We start from the raw sequence: 18,366 nt of genomic DNA, 5'->3' as shown, positions 1-18,366 counted from the left end.
AAGAAGATTATGGGGAGATTGGCAGCTATGCCTTATCCCTTTAGTATGCATCTGGATGAAACTGCTGCCAATGAAATGAAAAATTGGAATTGACTGGATGTCAAATGTGACATACTAGATCAAAGACACTGCCATAATGTCAATGTCTTATTTAAACCAATTAGCCTTCTAAGTAAAATTTACTTTTGACCAGGGCTGAAATGTGTGTAGTCTTTAGAGTACCCTAAAGATGTTTTTATTTCTACTTGCTCACTGCATCTAGGGCTCCATAGCTAGCAGAGACTTTTGTGGCACCGTGGCTTGATTATAGGCAACCTAAAGTGACAGACACAGAACTCTGTCCTGATTCTGCTTTTCTGCTTTTCTGGGGTATCATCATTCTTTAGAATGTGACTGATTGATAGAAGTCACATCCCATGAGTTGAATAGCCTGGTTTTTCAGGGTGAATATTTTATAGAGTAAAAACACTAGGGGAAGGGTTGCACAGTGCAAACAATTTGATAAGACCAATGATGCTTTCTCCTACTTTTTTTTTTTTGAGACAGGATCTCACTCTGTTATCTAGGGTGGAGTGCACTGACATGATCCCAGCTCACCACAGCCTCAACCTCCTAGGTTCAAGTAATCCTTCCACCTCAGCCTCCCCAAGTAGCTGGGTCTACAGGTGCATGCCACCACACCTGGCTAATTTTGGGTTTTTTGCAGAGACAGGGTCTCACTATGTTGCCCAGGTTGGTCTTGAACTCCTAAGCTTAAGCAATTCTCCTGCCTTAGCATCTCAAAATGCTGGGATTGCAGGCATGAGTCACCACGCCCAGCTTTCTTCCACCTTTTTAATAAACCTGTAGAACTTCTTGGATCTGTGTTTGTGGAAACAGGAAAAAGAAAAAGGAGGAATGCCTTGGAAGTGCATGGATGGGACTTCCAACCAATTATTGTTGGGGTATCTCAATCATTATATTTTGGGAAATGACTAGAGTTCACTGATTAAACTTTAGATTATGAAAAAAGATGCCCTACAAACCATTTCATCTGCATGTAGTATTTGGGATCTCTTTCTTTTTTTTTTTTTTCAACTTGGTCATTGATTTCTTCATTAAATAATGAAACTAGTGATACTTTGCAAATATTATTTTTGACATCAAGTATGTTTAAAAAAAAAAATCAATATTGCCAAATGTTTTTCGTTCACTTGGGTTGCCATAACAAAATTTCATAGACTGGGTGGCTTAAACAACACAAATTTATCTCTCACAGTTTTGGAGGCTAGGAAGCCCAAGATCAAGGTGCAAGTTATTTTGGTTCCTGGTGAGAGCTCTCTTCCTGGCTTGCAGATATCTGCCATCTTGCTGTGTGCTCACATGGCCTTTCTTTTTGTGTGTGCATGTGGAAAGCGAGAGAATGAGCTCTCTGGTTTCTCTTCTTATAAGGATACTAATCCTATCATGAGGGCCTCATCCTCATGGCCTTATCTAACCCTAATTATATCTCAAAGGTCCCATCTCCAAATACTATCACATTGGAGTTATGAATTTAACATATGAATTTGGAGGGGACACAAACATCCAGTCTAAACAAAAACACACCACCAAATAAGGCAATAAAATAGCATAACTGTTTTGTGCATGTGTTTTTTTTAAACAGAAGAGATCTAAACTTTTCATCAGATGATCAAAGGTTAAGAACTACTAATGGAGAGTTCAGAGACTTTTTAAATGGGTCTCAGGTGCACAGAATTATATTACAAGTGCATTATTCTAGAAAAGAGCTCTTGTATTACTATTCATATATAGTTGTATTTCAGTGATGGGATGATAATTGTTTAATACCAACTAGCTCACTTTGGGTGGGGAGAGTGCTGATTTGTATTACCCACTGAGATAATCACAAGGTCTATAAATTTGGAGTGAAGAGCTTTGTTCTTACAAAGTATTGCAACCTATAGTGTAACCATACTGATAGACTGGGAAGCATAGCCTCCTTCAGAGACTGAAAACAGACACTTTGAAGGAGGGGAGGGTGAAACAGAAATTTATGCTGATCAGGCTGGCCAGGTATACATATTTAACAGGCTATATGACGATCTGTGAACATTTCATGGTGTGGTGGGTGGGAGGTGGGAGGGGGGCATGTTCACGTGTAATAAGCAAATATACATGCTGGCACAGCCTCTGTAAACTGCCAGAACTAGTTCATGATTGGTGGTCTCTTATCAAGAAGAAATTACCCAAACCAGTCTCTTGTCTAAAGTTGTAGTTATGGTTGGTGGAACAGGAAGGTCAGTCAGTCAGTGTCTAAGGTTAGGTGAGCTGCAACCGTCTTTATATTGCTTATCTCAAGGCCAGTGCTTATTTAGCTCCTAGAGAAAAAGAAAAAGCATTGTGGCAGTTAGAACATAGTGTATTCTTTAAGTGTAGGGATGAGTGACTTAACCCTTGCCTGTCATGGCCTTCGATTTTTTCTATAATTTGGTACCTTATTACCACAAAGAGTGTTCCTTCAGCCTTGTGGTCTTTATTTTAACAGTATACATGTCCAACTTCTGTGGTGTAAATAACTTCCATCAAGGCCCATTTCCAGTTGCCAATGCGAAGTCACTTGAAGCTGAGAAAGGATGCCAAGGATGCCCACAATCGACTCTTGGAAGTAATTTTAAAATGTTATAGACTATGCTTTTAAAACTAAACAAAAAAAGTGATTCAAAAAATTTTAGGAATTGGGCACAACAGGAAACTAATATTTGAATGTGCATCCTATATATGGGCATATATCATATATTATTTAATTCTCACAAATTCACTCGACCAGGATCACATAGACAACAAATGTTAGAGTCAAGACTTGAACCCAATCCATCTGACTACAAAACCTACACTCTCTTCCCTAAACCAATGTTTAGAAGCTTCAGAATATTGTTCATGAACTAGTAAGATAAATTCTGTTGTGTTAATCACCATATCAGTGGCATAATACTAGTATATTAGTTACCTCTTGTATGTTATACTGAATTATAGATCATTAACTTTTTAAAAATCATGTTGATGGTCTAATTTTGTAGTATATTTATTCTCCTTGGATTATACATAATCTCCAAAATTATAAAATCCTTTCTTTGGCAGTTGCGGGATACTGCTAGGGTGGGCTATAGGGGAGACAACACAACATCAATAAGGGTACCTGATCTCAAACCAGGCAAAGTGGGAACCAAAGGGAGGCCCAAACTTTACCTGTACGATGTCCATTTGTATGCTTAATCCTGAATTATACCACACATCTTTAAAATAAAAAAAATTATAAAATCCTTTCTCAGTCCTGTAGTCAAGTCATCTTGACTTAAAACTCTGAAAGAACACTATGAAAGAAGATATGATCTGTGTTCTTTTTGACAATACCTGCTTTTGTATTTCCTTCAAGGCTACTACATGTACATTGAGGCCTCCCACATGGTGTATGGACAAAAAGCACGCCTCTTTTCCAGGCCTCTGCGAGGGGTCTTCGGAAAACACTGCTTGACCTTTTTCTACCACATGTATGGGGCGGGTACTGGCCTGCTGAATGTTTATTTGAAAAAAGAACAAGACAGTGAAGAGTACCTGTTATGGAGAAGAAGAGGTGAACAGAGCATTTCCTGGTTACGAGCACTGGTTGAATACAGCAGCGAGAGGCAACACCAGGTAAGTCAAAAGGGATAAGAGCCATGCGATAGAAAACATGCATAGAAGCTTCTGATGTTCTTTCCTTTTCTGCTAGCAAAAAGAATATTTTGTTCTTTTTCAGGTTCATAGATAAAGGTAAGATTAAGAGTAAACACAATTAGTCTGTATATTGATTAGCTCTGAGCAGTGAATGGGAAATTAGAGAGAGAAAGCTTTGGGAATTTATGCATAAAGTGAGGAGTTTTTTTGGTAATTCAATGGTGAAAGTATATCTGTTTTGATCTTGATACATTATGGATGTCAAGAATATTTCTATGTATTCTGTAAAGCTCCATACCAAAGTCTCTCTTTCTTCTAAATATGTATTACCTAATTAGTTGTTGCGGCTGCATCTTTTACTCATTACCCATGTGCATGTAAGGACTCTTATTTTAAGCCTCTGTTTAACAGTATGTATGATCCAGAGTAAGTTTTTTTGTTTGTTGTTTGTTTTTTTAAGCCTCCGCCCCCATCACTGTATTGATGCAAAAGAAACTGAGGGTTTTGACCTCAAGTCCTGGGTCTCCCCCCAGGTCCTCTTCAGTATTATAGAAGACCTCTGTCCTGGATGATCTCAATCATAAGGGAATCTGGGCAGCAATAGCAAAGATCCTTTTACATTCCAGTGGGTGGGGCTGAGCAACCAATCTACCCTGGAGAGCAGCAATTGCCTTTGACAGCCACCGACATCACCTGCCTACTGTGAACCAAAACTCCAGAAAGTTCTATGGAGATAATCTTCAGGCTCCTAATTTGTTCTTGAAATTGTTCTGTAGAATTATCAAGCATTACCTCTAACTTAAACCCAGCTGCTTCCTCATCCTTTCTTCTGGCTCATAAACCTAGTCCTAGATCACTGCCTGGTCTATCCCAAATCTTCCTGGGAAGAGGTATCCAAAATAAGAGCTTCATTTTGCATACCCAATGTCCAAAAATATATATATATATTTTACAAATCTAAATGGGAAGAAATTGCAGAAGCTCAGGTGGCCAGGTTGCAGTGCCATGAAGGGGCAGGGGGAAAATGTGCCATTATCCAGGAAATGTGTATTATCTCAACTGGATAAACTGCCTAGAAATTTAGTAAAGACTAACAAACAGTTCCAGAAGTGATTCTAATAGCTATTTAATGTCTTTTATAAAGGGAAAGTGGATTGCTCAGGAACTTACTAATATAATTGATCATTATTCAGAGATGATGATTTTGTTAGGCTACTAGGTCACTCAGACTTCTGTCCTATTCAAATAGTTCTCAAAATGTGGTCCAGGCACCAGCAGCATCAGCAATACTTGAAAATGCAAATTTACCTGAAACATACATTCCCAGCCTCCACTTTAGAACTACTGAATCAGAAACTCTAGGAGTTTCTGGGGCCCTAGAAATCTGTTTTAATAACCCCTCTAGGTGATTCTGATGCACGCTAAGGATAGAGAATCGCTGTGCTAGACTAAATGAATCTAAATCTTTGAGGGCTGCACCTGAGCATTAATTTTGTTTAAAACTCCCAACTGCTTCTGATACATAAGTGCGCTAAGATTTGAGTTCTGGGGAACATGTGACTTTTCAGCATCCATGTTCTGGGTATCAGGCACATGGCCTTGCAACATACTAGACTTGCTAGGTAGCTGGTGATCTGAAATGCTTGTTGAGTACAGAGTAGTGAGTCATCTGGGATGGCATCTTGGAGTATTCAAGTTCAAAGGGGGCAGAATAGCCCTAGAGATTTTCAGCTCACAGGCTAGAAGATTCCAGCTTCCCCCCTTGGACTAGAATGGGATAGATATAAATCTTTTCTGTACTTAGTGATTCCCTCAGGAATCCCAAACGATTATAGTAAGACTAGCTTGAAGTAGTTGTTCTAAAACATCCTAGTATCTAATAAAACACAGACACACTCATGCGTACATGGATCAACCATCTTCTGTCTGCCAGACCTTACTGTGCTAAAAGCCGCATATAAGTTCTTTTGATTGATTTTATAGCTCCAATGTCTAGCTGGTGAGTGGATGAGTGAGAGCCAGATCTACCTAGTTTCAAAGTTTTTATTCCTAAGCCACTATTCTACACTGCCTCCCACCATGGAAGTTCCAAAATGTCTTCATTCCCTGGGGGAGGTCACAAGTACTGGGTGATTTTGGAGCTCTTTCACTCTCTGAGATTGTTTATACATTTTCAAAATTGAGTAAAAATTGATTCCTAACAATGTCCTGGTCTTCCAATATCACCAGGGTTAAAGTAAGGGTCAAATAAGATTATGCAAGTGAAAAGTTTTGTAAACTCTAAAATAGCAAAACATAAAAAGATATTATTACTCTTTCTAGCCAGGTGAGGTGGTTCATGCCTGTAATCCCAGCACTTAACTTAAAAAAAATTTTTTTAGAGTTATGTAGTCTTTTTATTTGGAATATTCAGATGGAAATCTTCTAATTGTGAACTGTATTGGCAGTTTCTGGGTGGTAAAGCCTAAGGTTTGTTCTCCTCTGAGTTAGTAACTTGCAAGAAATTAATTTGAGTTAGTTAGGTTTCTAAAGGCAGAGGCCAAAGGATTGCCTGAGTCCAGGGATTCACGACTAGCCTGGGCAACTTGGCGAGACCTTGTCTCTACAATAAATCAAAAATTAGCCAGGCATGGTGGCACAGGCCTGTAATTCCAGCTACTTAGAAGGCTGAGGTGGAAAGATTGCCATGAGCATGCCACTGCCCTCTAGCCTGGGCAACAGAGTGAGACTCCAACTCAAAAAAAGTTATTATTACTGTTTCTAAAAATATACTCTCTCCCAAGCGTCCCTGGTCTCTAATTCACATCACCATGACAGAACTGGTATTCTCAATAGCTACGTCAGGCATCCAGACCGAGTTCCTGCCATCTGAGACCAAACTACCTCATTTTAATAAATGTTTACTGACCACTAACTATTCTACATGCTGAGGCTACTGCAAAGAATATAATATATAAAGCTCTTACTTATTTGGTGTTTATATTCTAGTGGCAGAGGGTTAGAAAATGCAAACCAAAAATATATAATGTAGCATCAGGTGATAATAAGTGCTATGAAGAAGAAAAAGTCAAGTTGAACTCATAGAAGTAGAGAGTAGAATGCTAGTTACCAGAGGCTGGTGAGGAAGTGTGAGGAAGGAATTGGGAGATGTTGGTCAAAGGCTACAATGTTTCAGATAGACAGGAGAAATAAGTTTTGAGATCTATTGAACAGTGGGGTGACTATAGTCAATAATCATATATTGCATATTTCAAAATAAGAAAGACCAGGTGCAGTGGCTCACACCTATAATCCCAGCAGTTTCATAGGCTGAGGCAGGAGGACTGCTTGCACTCAGGAGTTTGAGACCAACCTGGGCAACATAGCAAGACCTCGTCTCTTAAAACCATTAGCCTGGTAATGTGGTACGCACCTATAGTCCCAGCTACTTAGGAGGCTGAGGCAGAAGGATCACCTGAGCCCAGGAGGTTGAGGCTGTGGTGAGCCATGATCATGCCACTGTACTCCATCCAGGGCAACAGAGTGAGACCTCGACTCAAACAATAAATAAATACAAATAAATAAAAAACAATAACTAAGAGAGTGAATTTCATGTCTCACCACAAAAAATGATAACTAAGTAAGGTGGTAGATACGTTAATTGGCTTGGCTTAATCATTCCACGTTGTGTGTACATATCAAAACATCACATTGTACCCCATAAAAGTATATAATTATGATTTATCAATTAAAAATAATATTACTTTAAGAAGAAGTGAAGGAGAAGGAAGAAGAAGGAAAGGCGGACAGGGAGGGGGAGAAAGAGCAAAAGAGAAGACAAGTTGATCAGGTGATGAGGTCAAAGAAGTATTGGTTTAATTATGAAAGGTTCTAGAAGGCATGGTAAAGAGTTTGAGATTTATTCTACAAACGGTCAGAAGCCATGATGCAGCTTTAGGGTGATGATCTGATTTATATTTTAAATGATCACTCCAGTTAGTATGTGGAAAGCATACTGTAGTGGGGCGAGGAGACTTTGGGAGCTGCTGCTGTAATCCTGGCAAGAGGAGTGGTGGCTTGGGTTGTGTAGCAGAGATGAGGAGATGTCATCAGAAAGCCCGTAGAACTTTTTATGGATAGAACATGGAATTTGAGAGAAAGAGAGGAGTCAATATGGCTTCAAAGTTTTTGGCCTGATCAATTGCTAGAATGAATTGAAATGCCATTTATTGAGATGAGAAAGACTTTAGACAGACTAGATCTGCAAGAGTGAGGGTAGTATGTGCAGGAAGGAAACTAATAAGCTTTTGGGGGAACGTGTTAAGTTTTTATTGTCCATTCGAAATCCAAATGGGTGTGTCAAGGAATCAGTAGGATATGAGACTGGAGTTCAAGGAAGAGAACAGAGTTAGGGAGGTCAATGTGTACTTCACCAGTGGGGATAGTGAAGTGTAGATAGTTCTTTTTTTTTTTTGAGTTGGAAGTCTCACGCTGTTGCTCAGGCTGGAGTGCAGTGCCACACTCATTGTCACTCCAGTGTCAACCTGCTGGGCTCCAGCGATCGCTCCGCCTCAGCCTTCCAAGTAGCCGGAACTATAGGCATGTGCTACCAAGCCCCGCTCATTGTTTTATTTATGGTAGAGACGAGGCCTCAACAAGTTGCCCGGGTAGGTCTCGAACCCGCGGGCTCAGGCAATGCACTCACCTCGGCCTCCCAGAGTGCCGGGATTACAGGCTGAGCCACTGAGCCCGGCCTAGATATTTCTTAGAGTATGGTAGTACTGCTGCCATTTGAGACTGATCATATGGGGAAAACATGTGGGTGGCCTCCTGAAGACATTCCACTCCTCAGATTATCCTTGTGGAAAGGAGAAATGCATCAAATAGAAAATTTTCAATCATGCCTCTTCCTAAGGGATTTATTAAAGTGCTAAGCAGAAAATGACTCATTACTGATCAAAAAGCACAAAATCATTATCTTTCCTTTGGATTTTCTGATTATTCCTCCCCCTCTGCTTTCAAGAATTTTCCTCCTTTGTTTCTTAGATTTTGATGCCATCGAAAGAATTAGACAACTTCTTAGCTTACTGAAATGTTTACATCAGTCATATTGTTAATTATACTGTCTAACATTTACTAAGATTTCAATTCCTATGTGCTGCAGACTCAGATAAGACCCAGGTTTCCAGATTTTCTCTTTCGTGGTGCTCTTAGTCTCAGTAATTTTTTCCTGGTGTTCCTGGGACCCAAAGAAATACCCAGCAGTGCCATTTACTAAGTACTTGGGTTCAAAACTACTTAATAAGTATTTAAGTCCTAACAACTTAGTAGCCATTTGAAAAAAAATACTTAAATTGAAGAAAAATTATATTTTATCTCATTCTGAACCAGGATTATTTACTAATAGAATATGTATGTCTGTTGGGTACTCCGCAACTTATCAAACCTTGGAATCAGATTAGGTATACCATCCTTATTTAGTATTCTGCATTGATTTCTACATAGTGCTTGCTTTTAGGAAATTCTTTTTTTTTTTTTTTTTGAGTCAGAATCTCACCAAGTAGTTGGGAGTCAGAACTACAGATGCACACCACCATGCCTGGCTCATTTTTTAATTTTTTGTAAAGACGAGGTCCCATTTTGTTGCCTTAGGCTAATCTTGAACTCCTGGGTTCAAGCAATCCTTCCACCTTGGCCTCCCAAAGTGCTGGGAATACAGACATGCGGTCACCATGCCCGGCTAGTGATACTCTAGAGGGCTGTGACAAGATTGATAGAAAAAAGTATGTAAAATCTAATGTACAGACCCAACACATAGCAAGGATTCCGTTCATTCCAGATGCCATTTAGCATCACTGTGAAAATGAGTGGAAACCATGACTGTGACTACTATTCAATGCTGCCCTCTGACATACCAACATTGGCTGGTAAAAAAACCATGGGGACTCCTACAAAACCATTCGAAGTCACCTGGCCCCATAGCTGGAAGACTGTTAAGTTCCAAGCTTCCTCTGAAACAATCTGATAACCCCTAAGAATGTCTTCCCTACTCCTGGCCTAGAGGGGTTATCAGGAGTCTGTAGGTGACTCTCAAAGCAGGAAGGTCTCTCAAAGGCAGGTTAGTCAGGGCCACTGGGAGAAGGAGAGCCGCCCTCCATCCCCCACTACTGCTTGCTGAAGTGTGGTCAGGGGCAGCCAAGTTGGGCCTGAGGGCCAAGTGGACCCCAAATGGGAAGGAGAGTAGCTTGTCTGGTTGCTAGGACGGCAGAAGGGCATAGCAGGAATGTGGCAAGACTGACACCCTTGAAGGCACCAGAAGGCCTATCACCTTAGGCTTCTGGCAGAGACAGCTGGTAATATTATTATCATTAGTAGTAGCTACCATTTATTGAGCGCCTACTGTGTGCCAGACCTGGCACTTAGTTCTTTACATAGATTATCTCATGTAATCATTGTACAGACCCTAAAGAGGTCACTATTATCATTCCCCATTTTACAAGTAAGAAAACCAAGGCTCAAAGAGGTTAAATCAGGCGCATAGCTTGGGTACATAGCTCATAAGTGACAAGTGCCATCCACACCACTTCTGTTTTTTGGCCTCCAGCTATGGCTGCTTTCTCCAAGGCTCTTCCCCTTCTGTCCTGTGCAGGTGGGGAGAAAAGGGAGAGAGGCCCAGTGTGTATTTCGGTTCCCCTTGCTTTCTCTGCCTGTGCCCCTGGCCCTCACACCCCTTTCTTGTTGCAGGAAGGTGAACAAGTGCTACCGGGGCCCGGTTAATTTTTTACTTATTGTAGATACAAAGTCTCGCCAAGTTGCCTGTGCTGGTCTCGAACCTGCGGACTCAGGCAATCACCTTACCTCGGTCTCCCAAAGTGCTGAAATTACAGGCTGAGCCACTGAGCCCAGCCTCCCTTGAAATTTCACACTATCCCATAGCACACCAGTGAACTTGGACACACTGGGATGCCTCAGCACATAGTTTGGTAACCAAGGACATATCTTATTTAATTCTACATTTGTTGTGTTTATTCTCTAAATAAACAAATATTTGTTCAATAGCTACTTGTATTTGTTCAACAGCTAATTCAATAGCTACTAGGTTTTGACATATTTGGTTAGTCCTAAAGTAAAAAGATAAGTGGGATGAACCTTGTTGTCAATGTAAAGAAAGAAGAAATGCTACTACATATCTTTAATTCAAGAGGGAAATTGTGGTCCTATAAAATGGTAATCACTACAGTATTAAAGATATTCAGAGGAGAGGATTGTATGAAATCAAGTGTTTGGCCAAATCACAAAATATAATTCCATCCGGTAATTTGTCTGTTATATTCTCCACTGCAGACTTGGAGTTAAAACAAAACCCAGATTTTATTGTTATTCAGAAAACTAAAATATTTGTTAGCCACCCTCAGATATCCTCCTGTCTAGATGTTATTTTTTGCACATTCTTTTCTTCTTCTTGCCATTTATTGGACTCTTATTTAGGGTTGTGTATTAGTCAGGATTCTTCAGAGAAACAAAACCAATAGGAGAGAGAGAAGAAGAGAGAGAAAGAAAGAAATAGAGATGAGAGGGGATTTGTTCTGGAAATTGGCTCACATGATTATATAGGCTGAGAAGTTCCATGATGTGCCAAATGCAAGCTGGAGAACCAAGGAAGCCAGTATTGTAACTTGGTCCAAGTCTCAAGGCCTGAGAACTAGAGGAGCCAATGGTGTAACTGTCAGCATGTGCCCAAAGGCCTGAGAACCTGAGGTGCTACTGGTACAAGTCCTGGAGTCTGAAGGCTGGAAAACCTGGAGTTCTGACGTCCAAGAACAGAAGAAGATGGGTGTACCAGTTCCAAAGAGAAAGCAAATTTGCCTTTCCTCTGCTTTTTTGTTTTCTGGGTCCTCAACCAATTGGATGGTGCTCATCAACCCTGGGTGAGGACAAGTCATCCTTAGTCACTGATTCAAATACCAATCACTTCCAGAAACAATCTCACAGACAAACCCAGAAATAATGTTTCATCAACTATCTGGGTATCCCTTAACCCAGTCAAGTTGACACCGAAAATTAACCATCACAAATTGTGTCCTTAGAGTTTTTATTAATAGCATTTTGCCACATGTCTGTCATTAAAACTTCTTTGGATCACTAATTTCAAGATAACTTCATGAACTTATTAAGTATTCAACTTATATTCTTTGATTTAATTTTAGGGCAGTTTAAATGAAATTCGCTTAGAGGCTTTCCTTTTTATTTAATTTAAATCATAAACTAGTCCAACGAGGAGTCACTGGCTTATAAAATAAGTAGAGCAAATGTATCTTCTAGACAATTTCCATTACCCATAAGTATCCCTGGAGTATTCAGTAGTTTATTAATCATTATTAGGGTAGCCTCAGAACTGGTAAAGTAATCTATTTTTCCTAGAACTAGAATATTTGATCAGTTATTTTCTTCTTAGAATCTAAAGTTGTGAAATTGATTCCCTCTTGTCTTTGGGCTGTGTCTTTGATGTTATGGCATTAAACATAAGTGAACCACTATCTTTGGTAAATTTAGTTATATGTTTTTCTGCTTATATATGGATATCATCAACCATATTGTTTTTCCACCTAATACCATTATCAAAGGTAGATTTATGGAGGGCCTAAGGAAATTTAAGCTTCTGGACCCCTCACTTTCCTAGTGAGTGCTGGAATATACTGGGAATAGTGTTCTCAGTGGAAGGAGAAGCCAGGTCACCACCAGGAAGCATTTCTAGGTAAGCATTTCTGGGAAATTACCTAAAGAGATGTCAGAAGAGAGGGAGCTGAATCTTCAAGGCTCCAGTAATTTATTGTGTTTCTTTAAATCCTAAATAAATATTCTCTTTGGTACCTAAATTTGAATTTATAGTTTTTTGAAGGTGAACCCAAGAGCAATCTAAGCTTCCAGACTCAAAGCCTGGATCTATCCAGACCTGCATTGTTTTATCAGGATGACTCTATTTCTAAACTCAAACTTTGTTATTTTTCAGATAATTTTTGAAGCCATACGAGGAGTATCAATAAGAGGTGATATTGCCATTGATGATGTTAAATTTCAGGCAGGACCCTGTGCAGGTAATAATATTTTTCTTAATTATATGAGCCTGACTGAAAATTGATTTCACAAACTATAAGTACAAATTAAATATTTTTATATAATAAAAATAGAAAAAACTGTTCTTTTGTATTTGTCTTTTCTGACAGAAATAGAAGATACAACTCAACAATCATCAGGATATTCTGAGGTCTTAAATGAGATTGAGTATTAAGAAGTGATATGAATTGGATTGACTAAACAAAAGCCATACCTCTCTTCAATCAAAATTAAAACAAAACAAATGGATACTGGACAGTCTTAATCATTTCATAAGTTATAAATATGACTTTAAAGCACCCTCCTTCATTACTTTTGCAAAAAATACTGACTCAGGGCTTTTTTTTTTTTTTTTCTTTTTGCATATGACAACTGTTACTAGAAGTACAGGCTGCTGGTTTTGCATTGATCATTCATCTTAATTTTGGTACCAGTTAAAAATACAAATGTACCATATTATGGTCATTTTAAAGTACTCAAACAAAGGGCACAATCAAAATAAGATGTGCTTATTTAAATCTGCATTCAGTGAATGTATTGGGAGGAGAATAGGTCTTGTGGGTTTCCTTTTGAATTTCAAGTATAAATATTTTTAAAGTAAATAATATAGGATGTCAATAATATCTGCAGATAAATGCAGTTTTTCATGGTAACGAGTTTGGGAAAATAAAGTTTTGTTTTCTATGTTGGATTCATAGAAATGGAGTATTCATTTTTAATATTTTCACCATATGTGATAACAAAGGATCTTTCATGAATGTTCCAGGGTAAGTCAGTATTAATTAATGCTGTATTACAAGGCAATGCTACCTTCTTTTTTCCTCTTTTGAACTACCTTTGAAAGTCACTATGAGCACATGGATAGAAATTGCACTCTTTTTTTTGTACAGCAAGCTTGAAATGTTTATGTACACACATCCAGCAATTTTTATAAACTTGCTAATCAATTTTACTGATTTTTATAATAAATGTTTTTGGCAAAGTTTTGAGTAATATGAATCCAAGCAGATATACTAAACTGCCCTTTATTGACTTGTTTAGAAAATTGTACATATATGTTTATGTACCCAAATCGCTGTTATAAAGTTATAAAATTATCTAATAAAAAATAATTTGAAAATCTTTTCACTAGCAATTAATTAATTTCTACATTATTTGTCTTTATCAGAGTATCTTCACTATATAACTGCAGCTTCTAATTTGTATCTCTACCACAACAAAATAATTCTTAAGCCTTTTTATTAGTGACATAAACACTACATATTTGATACAATAATTAATTTTTACAGAGTGCTTTATTTCACATAAAGAATCTAAATTTTCCCCCAAATTTAATCTCATTAGAATACAAACTCTGTGAGGACAAGATGTTGTTGTTGTTGTTGTTTTGTTTACTTTTGTATTCTTAGTACCCAGAAAACGTCTGGTATATAGTAGGTGTTCAACAAAAAGATACTTGTTGAATGAGTGAATGAATGAAGTTAATCTTTCCAACATCTTCCAACATGAAAATATTTAGCCCTTTCACAGATAAGGAAACTGAATCTCAAAAGAGTGAAGAAATTCTCTAGATTGCGTAGCTGGTAAGTGGAGAAATTTAAGAGTCAGATCTTTCTGACCCTAAAACCTATATCTTGTGTACTTTTTTTTTTTGAGTTGGAGTCTCACTCTGTTGCTCAGGCTGGAGAGCAATGGCACGCTCACAGCTACCACAGCCTCAACCAGCTGGACTCAGGCGATCCTTCTGTTTCAGTCTTCCAAGTAGCTGGAACTATAAGCATGCACCACCATGCCCAGCTAATTTTTTGATTGACTGTAGAGATGAGGTCTCATCAAGTTGCCCAGGTTGGTCTTGAACCTGTAAACTCAGACAGTCCTCTTACCTCGGCCTCCCAAAGTGCTAGGATTATAGGCATGAGCCACCACACCCAGCCTAAGCCTATACCTTTTAAGTGCTTTTGTGGCCAAAAGTTTGTTGTTCTCATGGTGTTGGAAGGTTTTCCAACTCAAGAGTGTCCAGACCCATAAACTAATCTGTTAAGAGCATCATACCTCTCTGAATGCCACATTAGTTAAAAAACAAAAAATACTCAACTATACAAAATAAATAGAAACCTGAGGTTTATGGAGTGGCTGAAATAAAATTTTATAATAAAACAAAATATTGTAAATCAAATCCTTTCCATTCGTGATAATTACATCTGGTGGAAGAAATTTCTAGACAGAGTTGAAACTTTGAGAAAGGAAGATTTCAAGATGTTGACCAATTCAGCTGTGAACTAGGCATTATGATTCCCTCAAAGCATCATTCCTATCCAGAGCTATACTTATATTTGCTGTATAAAGGAAGGAAGGTTGTGTCTCCAGGACCCACACAGTATCTGGTACATAATAAGGGGTTTCATAACAGGTGACAAATGAAGAAAGTAATTCACTGGCCTCCTTGCTGGTGACATAAATCCATAGTAATAATCACAGCTAACATTTGTTGAATGCCATTCTCAAACATTGCTCAAAGAGCTTTATATGAATTTGCTTGTTTAATTCTGACAATAGTCCATGAAGTAGATCCTAGAGATATTTCCATTTTATAAATAGGGAAACTAATTCTGTCCAAGGTCAGCAGCTAGTTTAGAGCCTGGGTTTGAACTTGCCAGTTCTCCTACCAGTTCTATCCCCAATGTCAATTTAAACTCTAGGCAAAGATTCCAAATTTTCCTCTTGCAAGAGGATTTATTGTCTACCAAAATTACCCTGAAGGTTGCTAAATCAGTAATATGACTTGGGACACAAGCTTTTAGAGTTGATTTTTTTTTTAAATGGGTTTGGGGCATTTGGTTTTGACTTAGGACAGAAAGGAAGGAGGTAATTATTACCAGTTGTTGCTAAGAAACAACTTGAAGTTCAAATAAGAGAAAAACAGAGGTGGAAAGTAGCTAATTAATTCACCTTTTCTCATTTATGCTCCTTTTGCAGGATTCAATTGTTTGATGTTTCTCTGTTCTTTCCAGGTTGCCCTTGGCATTCAGTTTAACTGGATGAAAATATGAAAGAATAGTAAGCACAGTATAGCGTTCATAGGTTTAGAAATGCCCAAGGGGAAGGAAGACTAGCTACTAGGAACTGCTTAACAATTTAAGCCCAGTGTTTGCATTTATTCCAATTCTCAGCAGCACCTAAACACATAAATACTTCAAATAGAAATTGCTTTCTCATACATATTGTCTTTTCTACTATAATTTTCTGTCTGTGGTGGAGATTGTGTATAGAAGGGAGTGGAGGAGCGAATACTGAATAAATAGTGTCTCTGATGCAGGGTCTGGTTTAACACAGAAGAAGAAAAGGTTCAATAAAGATTCCTTAAGAAATCTATGCTCTGGGCATTTTACCGTGCATGAAGGTTACAAAGATGCTCACATTATGAGGAAAACAGAGATAGAAACCGGTCAACACAGTTCAGATGCTAAGTACAAAGTGGTTATATTCCCAGGGCTATGAGAGAGCCTTGGAGCTGGGAGGACAGGGACAGTGTTCCAGGAGGCCGAGGAGAGCAGTGAAAACCATCAAGGACCCACTAACACAATGTCCTAGATGACACGATGACTTCTCTCACTAAGGGCTAAGACCTGGGCTCTTTGACTTCTCTTTCCTGTGCAGGGGACACATTTCTCTGTGTGATTTAACCAGAACAGGAAAAAAGAAAACCCTGAATTTTCCTAACTGATGGATCACTATCAAGAGGTAATACAGTACAGTGATTACAGGCACAGTTTCTGGATTCAGGTTGTCTCGGTTTAAATCCTGGTTTTGCCACTTATATGATATGTGACTGAGGGCAGGTCACTTATGCCCTCTCTGACTACTTTTCCTAGTCTGCAAAATGAGGCATATACTTGTCCCTACTTCTTAAGGTTGCTGTGACAATCAAATGAGAATAATACATACAAGCACTTAGAACAATCCTTGACACACAAGATCCATTCTAGCGTATAAGGTTTCAGTGAAATTTTGGATAAATTATAGTTATTTGATACATTCTTTTTTCTACAGAGGAATTGTGAGTTTACAGTGCCATCTTAAGGATAAAGCAATCATGTAATCTTGTCATTTTATCATCTTCTTTTTCTTTATTGCTAGCAATACAAGACTCATTTTGACCAGCAGGGTCAATGTCTCCCGCTTTGTTCTTCCTACTTCAGCCACTGCCATTGATTCTTCTGTGCCCCATAGCCTGTATATGTGCCCCTAGCAAAATGTATCATGCTAAACCTAATTTCTCATTCAGTTTTGTATCCCCACTCCCTAGCATATTCAACAAATATTTCTGGGTTAAAATGCTCAGTAAAAGGCATTTAGCTTAGTACAATCATGCACAAAAATCACATGAGACATATAGTGGGTTGTCTTTGGTCCATTAAAATTTCATTGGTCCTTTTAATATATTTGTCAAGGCATTACTCTTGCCAGTTAATCCCATCCTCCAACATTTCATAAACCAACAGGCTGTGCAGTGAATATGTGCATATTATAAAATAGGCCGTGAATTCAAATCCAGACCAAAAGTCGCACAGACTGTAAAAATATGTATATATGACAAAGGGTAAAGGGGGAAATAGAACAGATGGGGAAAGCATGTACATGAGATGTCACAATGTATGCCTATTGATATCATATAAACACATTGCCTGTTCAAAAATTAAATTTGAAAACATGGTAAGAAATACATGCTTGAGAACACGAAGGCATCCTGTATGACAGAATGGGTCATCTGAAGCCCCCCCATTCCCCTGACCCCTACACACAGACTATAAAGCATATAGAAATGCTTGGTGAAATATGGCAAGCTTTATGCTGGTAAAGAAAGTAAGAAAATGTTCAGACACCCTCTGCACCCCACCCTCTGAAAGGGGAAAGCTGAAAAGAAGATATGTAAGAACACCAGCTCACTCTATAAATACCCAGAGAGCTTATCAGTCTTGGTAACCTGGGGGCTTAGGAGATCAGAAAAGAACCTACCAAATTTGGAGAGGATGGAATGAGACCCCCTTCTTCCATAAGACTAAGATTCTTGAAGAGTTATATATTTTCATCAAAAAGGTAAATAAGAAAAAAATACAAATACAAATCTCTCTAGCACAGGGAGATCACCAGGATGCTTATGTTTCTCCATCTAGACTGCAGAGTGTGGGTGAGGCTTCTTCCTAGAGAATTCCTAACTAGACTGCACAAGTTTGCAGCACAAAAGAAAACTGTACTAGAGAAAGACTCATAATCCAAAATTACAGAACTTTTAGTGAAACAATCCACTAGGAGCAAAAATCAACAGTCCCAAACAGTAAAATTAGATACCCAAGAGTTCACAAAATTGAAATTTTTGATAGACATTTTAAATATTTTTTTTTATTTTTTTTATTTTTTGAGTTGGAGTCTCACTCTGTCGCCCAGACTGGAGTGCAGTGGCTGCTCCCGGCCACCGCAGCCTCGACCTGTTGGGCTCCGGTGATCCTTCCGCCTCAGCCTTCCAAGTAGCTGGAACTACAGGTGCGCGCTACCACACCCGGCTAATTTTTTGATTTA

At 38.6% G+C, this 18,366-nt stretch overlaps 1 protein-coding gene across 1 annotated transcript in view; it reads left to right on the top strand.

Moving 5' to 3' along the window:
* Nucleotides 1-13,920, top strand: part of MAMDC2 (MAM domain containing 2) — a 175,881-nt gene extending 161,961 nt beyond the window's left edge. Inside the window, exons 12-14 of the mRNA XM_008060050.2 lie at nucleotides 3,416-3,675; nucleotides 12,686-12,770; nucleotides 12,900-13,920. Coding sequence (XP_008058241.1) covers nucleotides 3,416-3,675; nucleotides 12,686-12,770; nucleotides 12,900-12,964 — 410 coding nt within the window. The 3' untranslated portion in view covers nucleotides 12,965-13,920. The remainder of the gene's footprint in view (nucleotides 1-3,415; nucleotides 3,676-12,685; nucleotides 12,771-12,899) is intronic.
* The last annotated feature ends 4,446 nt before the right edge of the window (nucleotides 13,921-18,366 follow it).

The sequence above is a fragment of the Carlito syrichta genome, unplaced genomic scaffold (genome assembly GCF_000164805.1).
Source record: "Carlito syrichta isolate Samal-C Ts95f unplaced genomic scaffold, Tarsius_syrichta-2.0.1 Scaffold304493, whole genome shotgun sequence".
NCBI classification, from domain to species: domain Eukaryota; kingdom Metazoa; phylum Chordata; class Mammalia; order Primates; family Tarsiidae; genus Carlito; species Carlito syrichta.
This window is presented reverse-complemented; position numbering and strand designations above follow the sequence as displayed.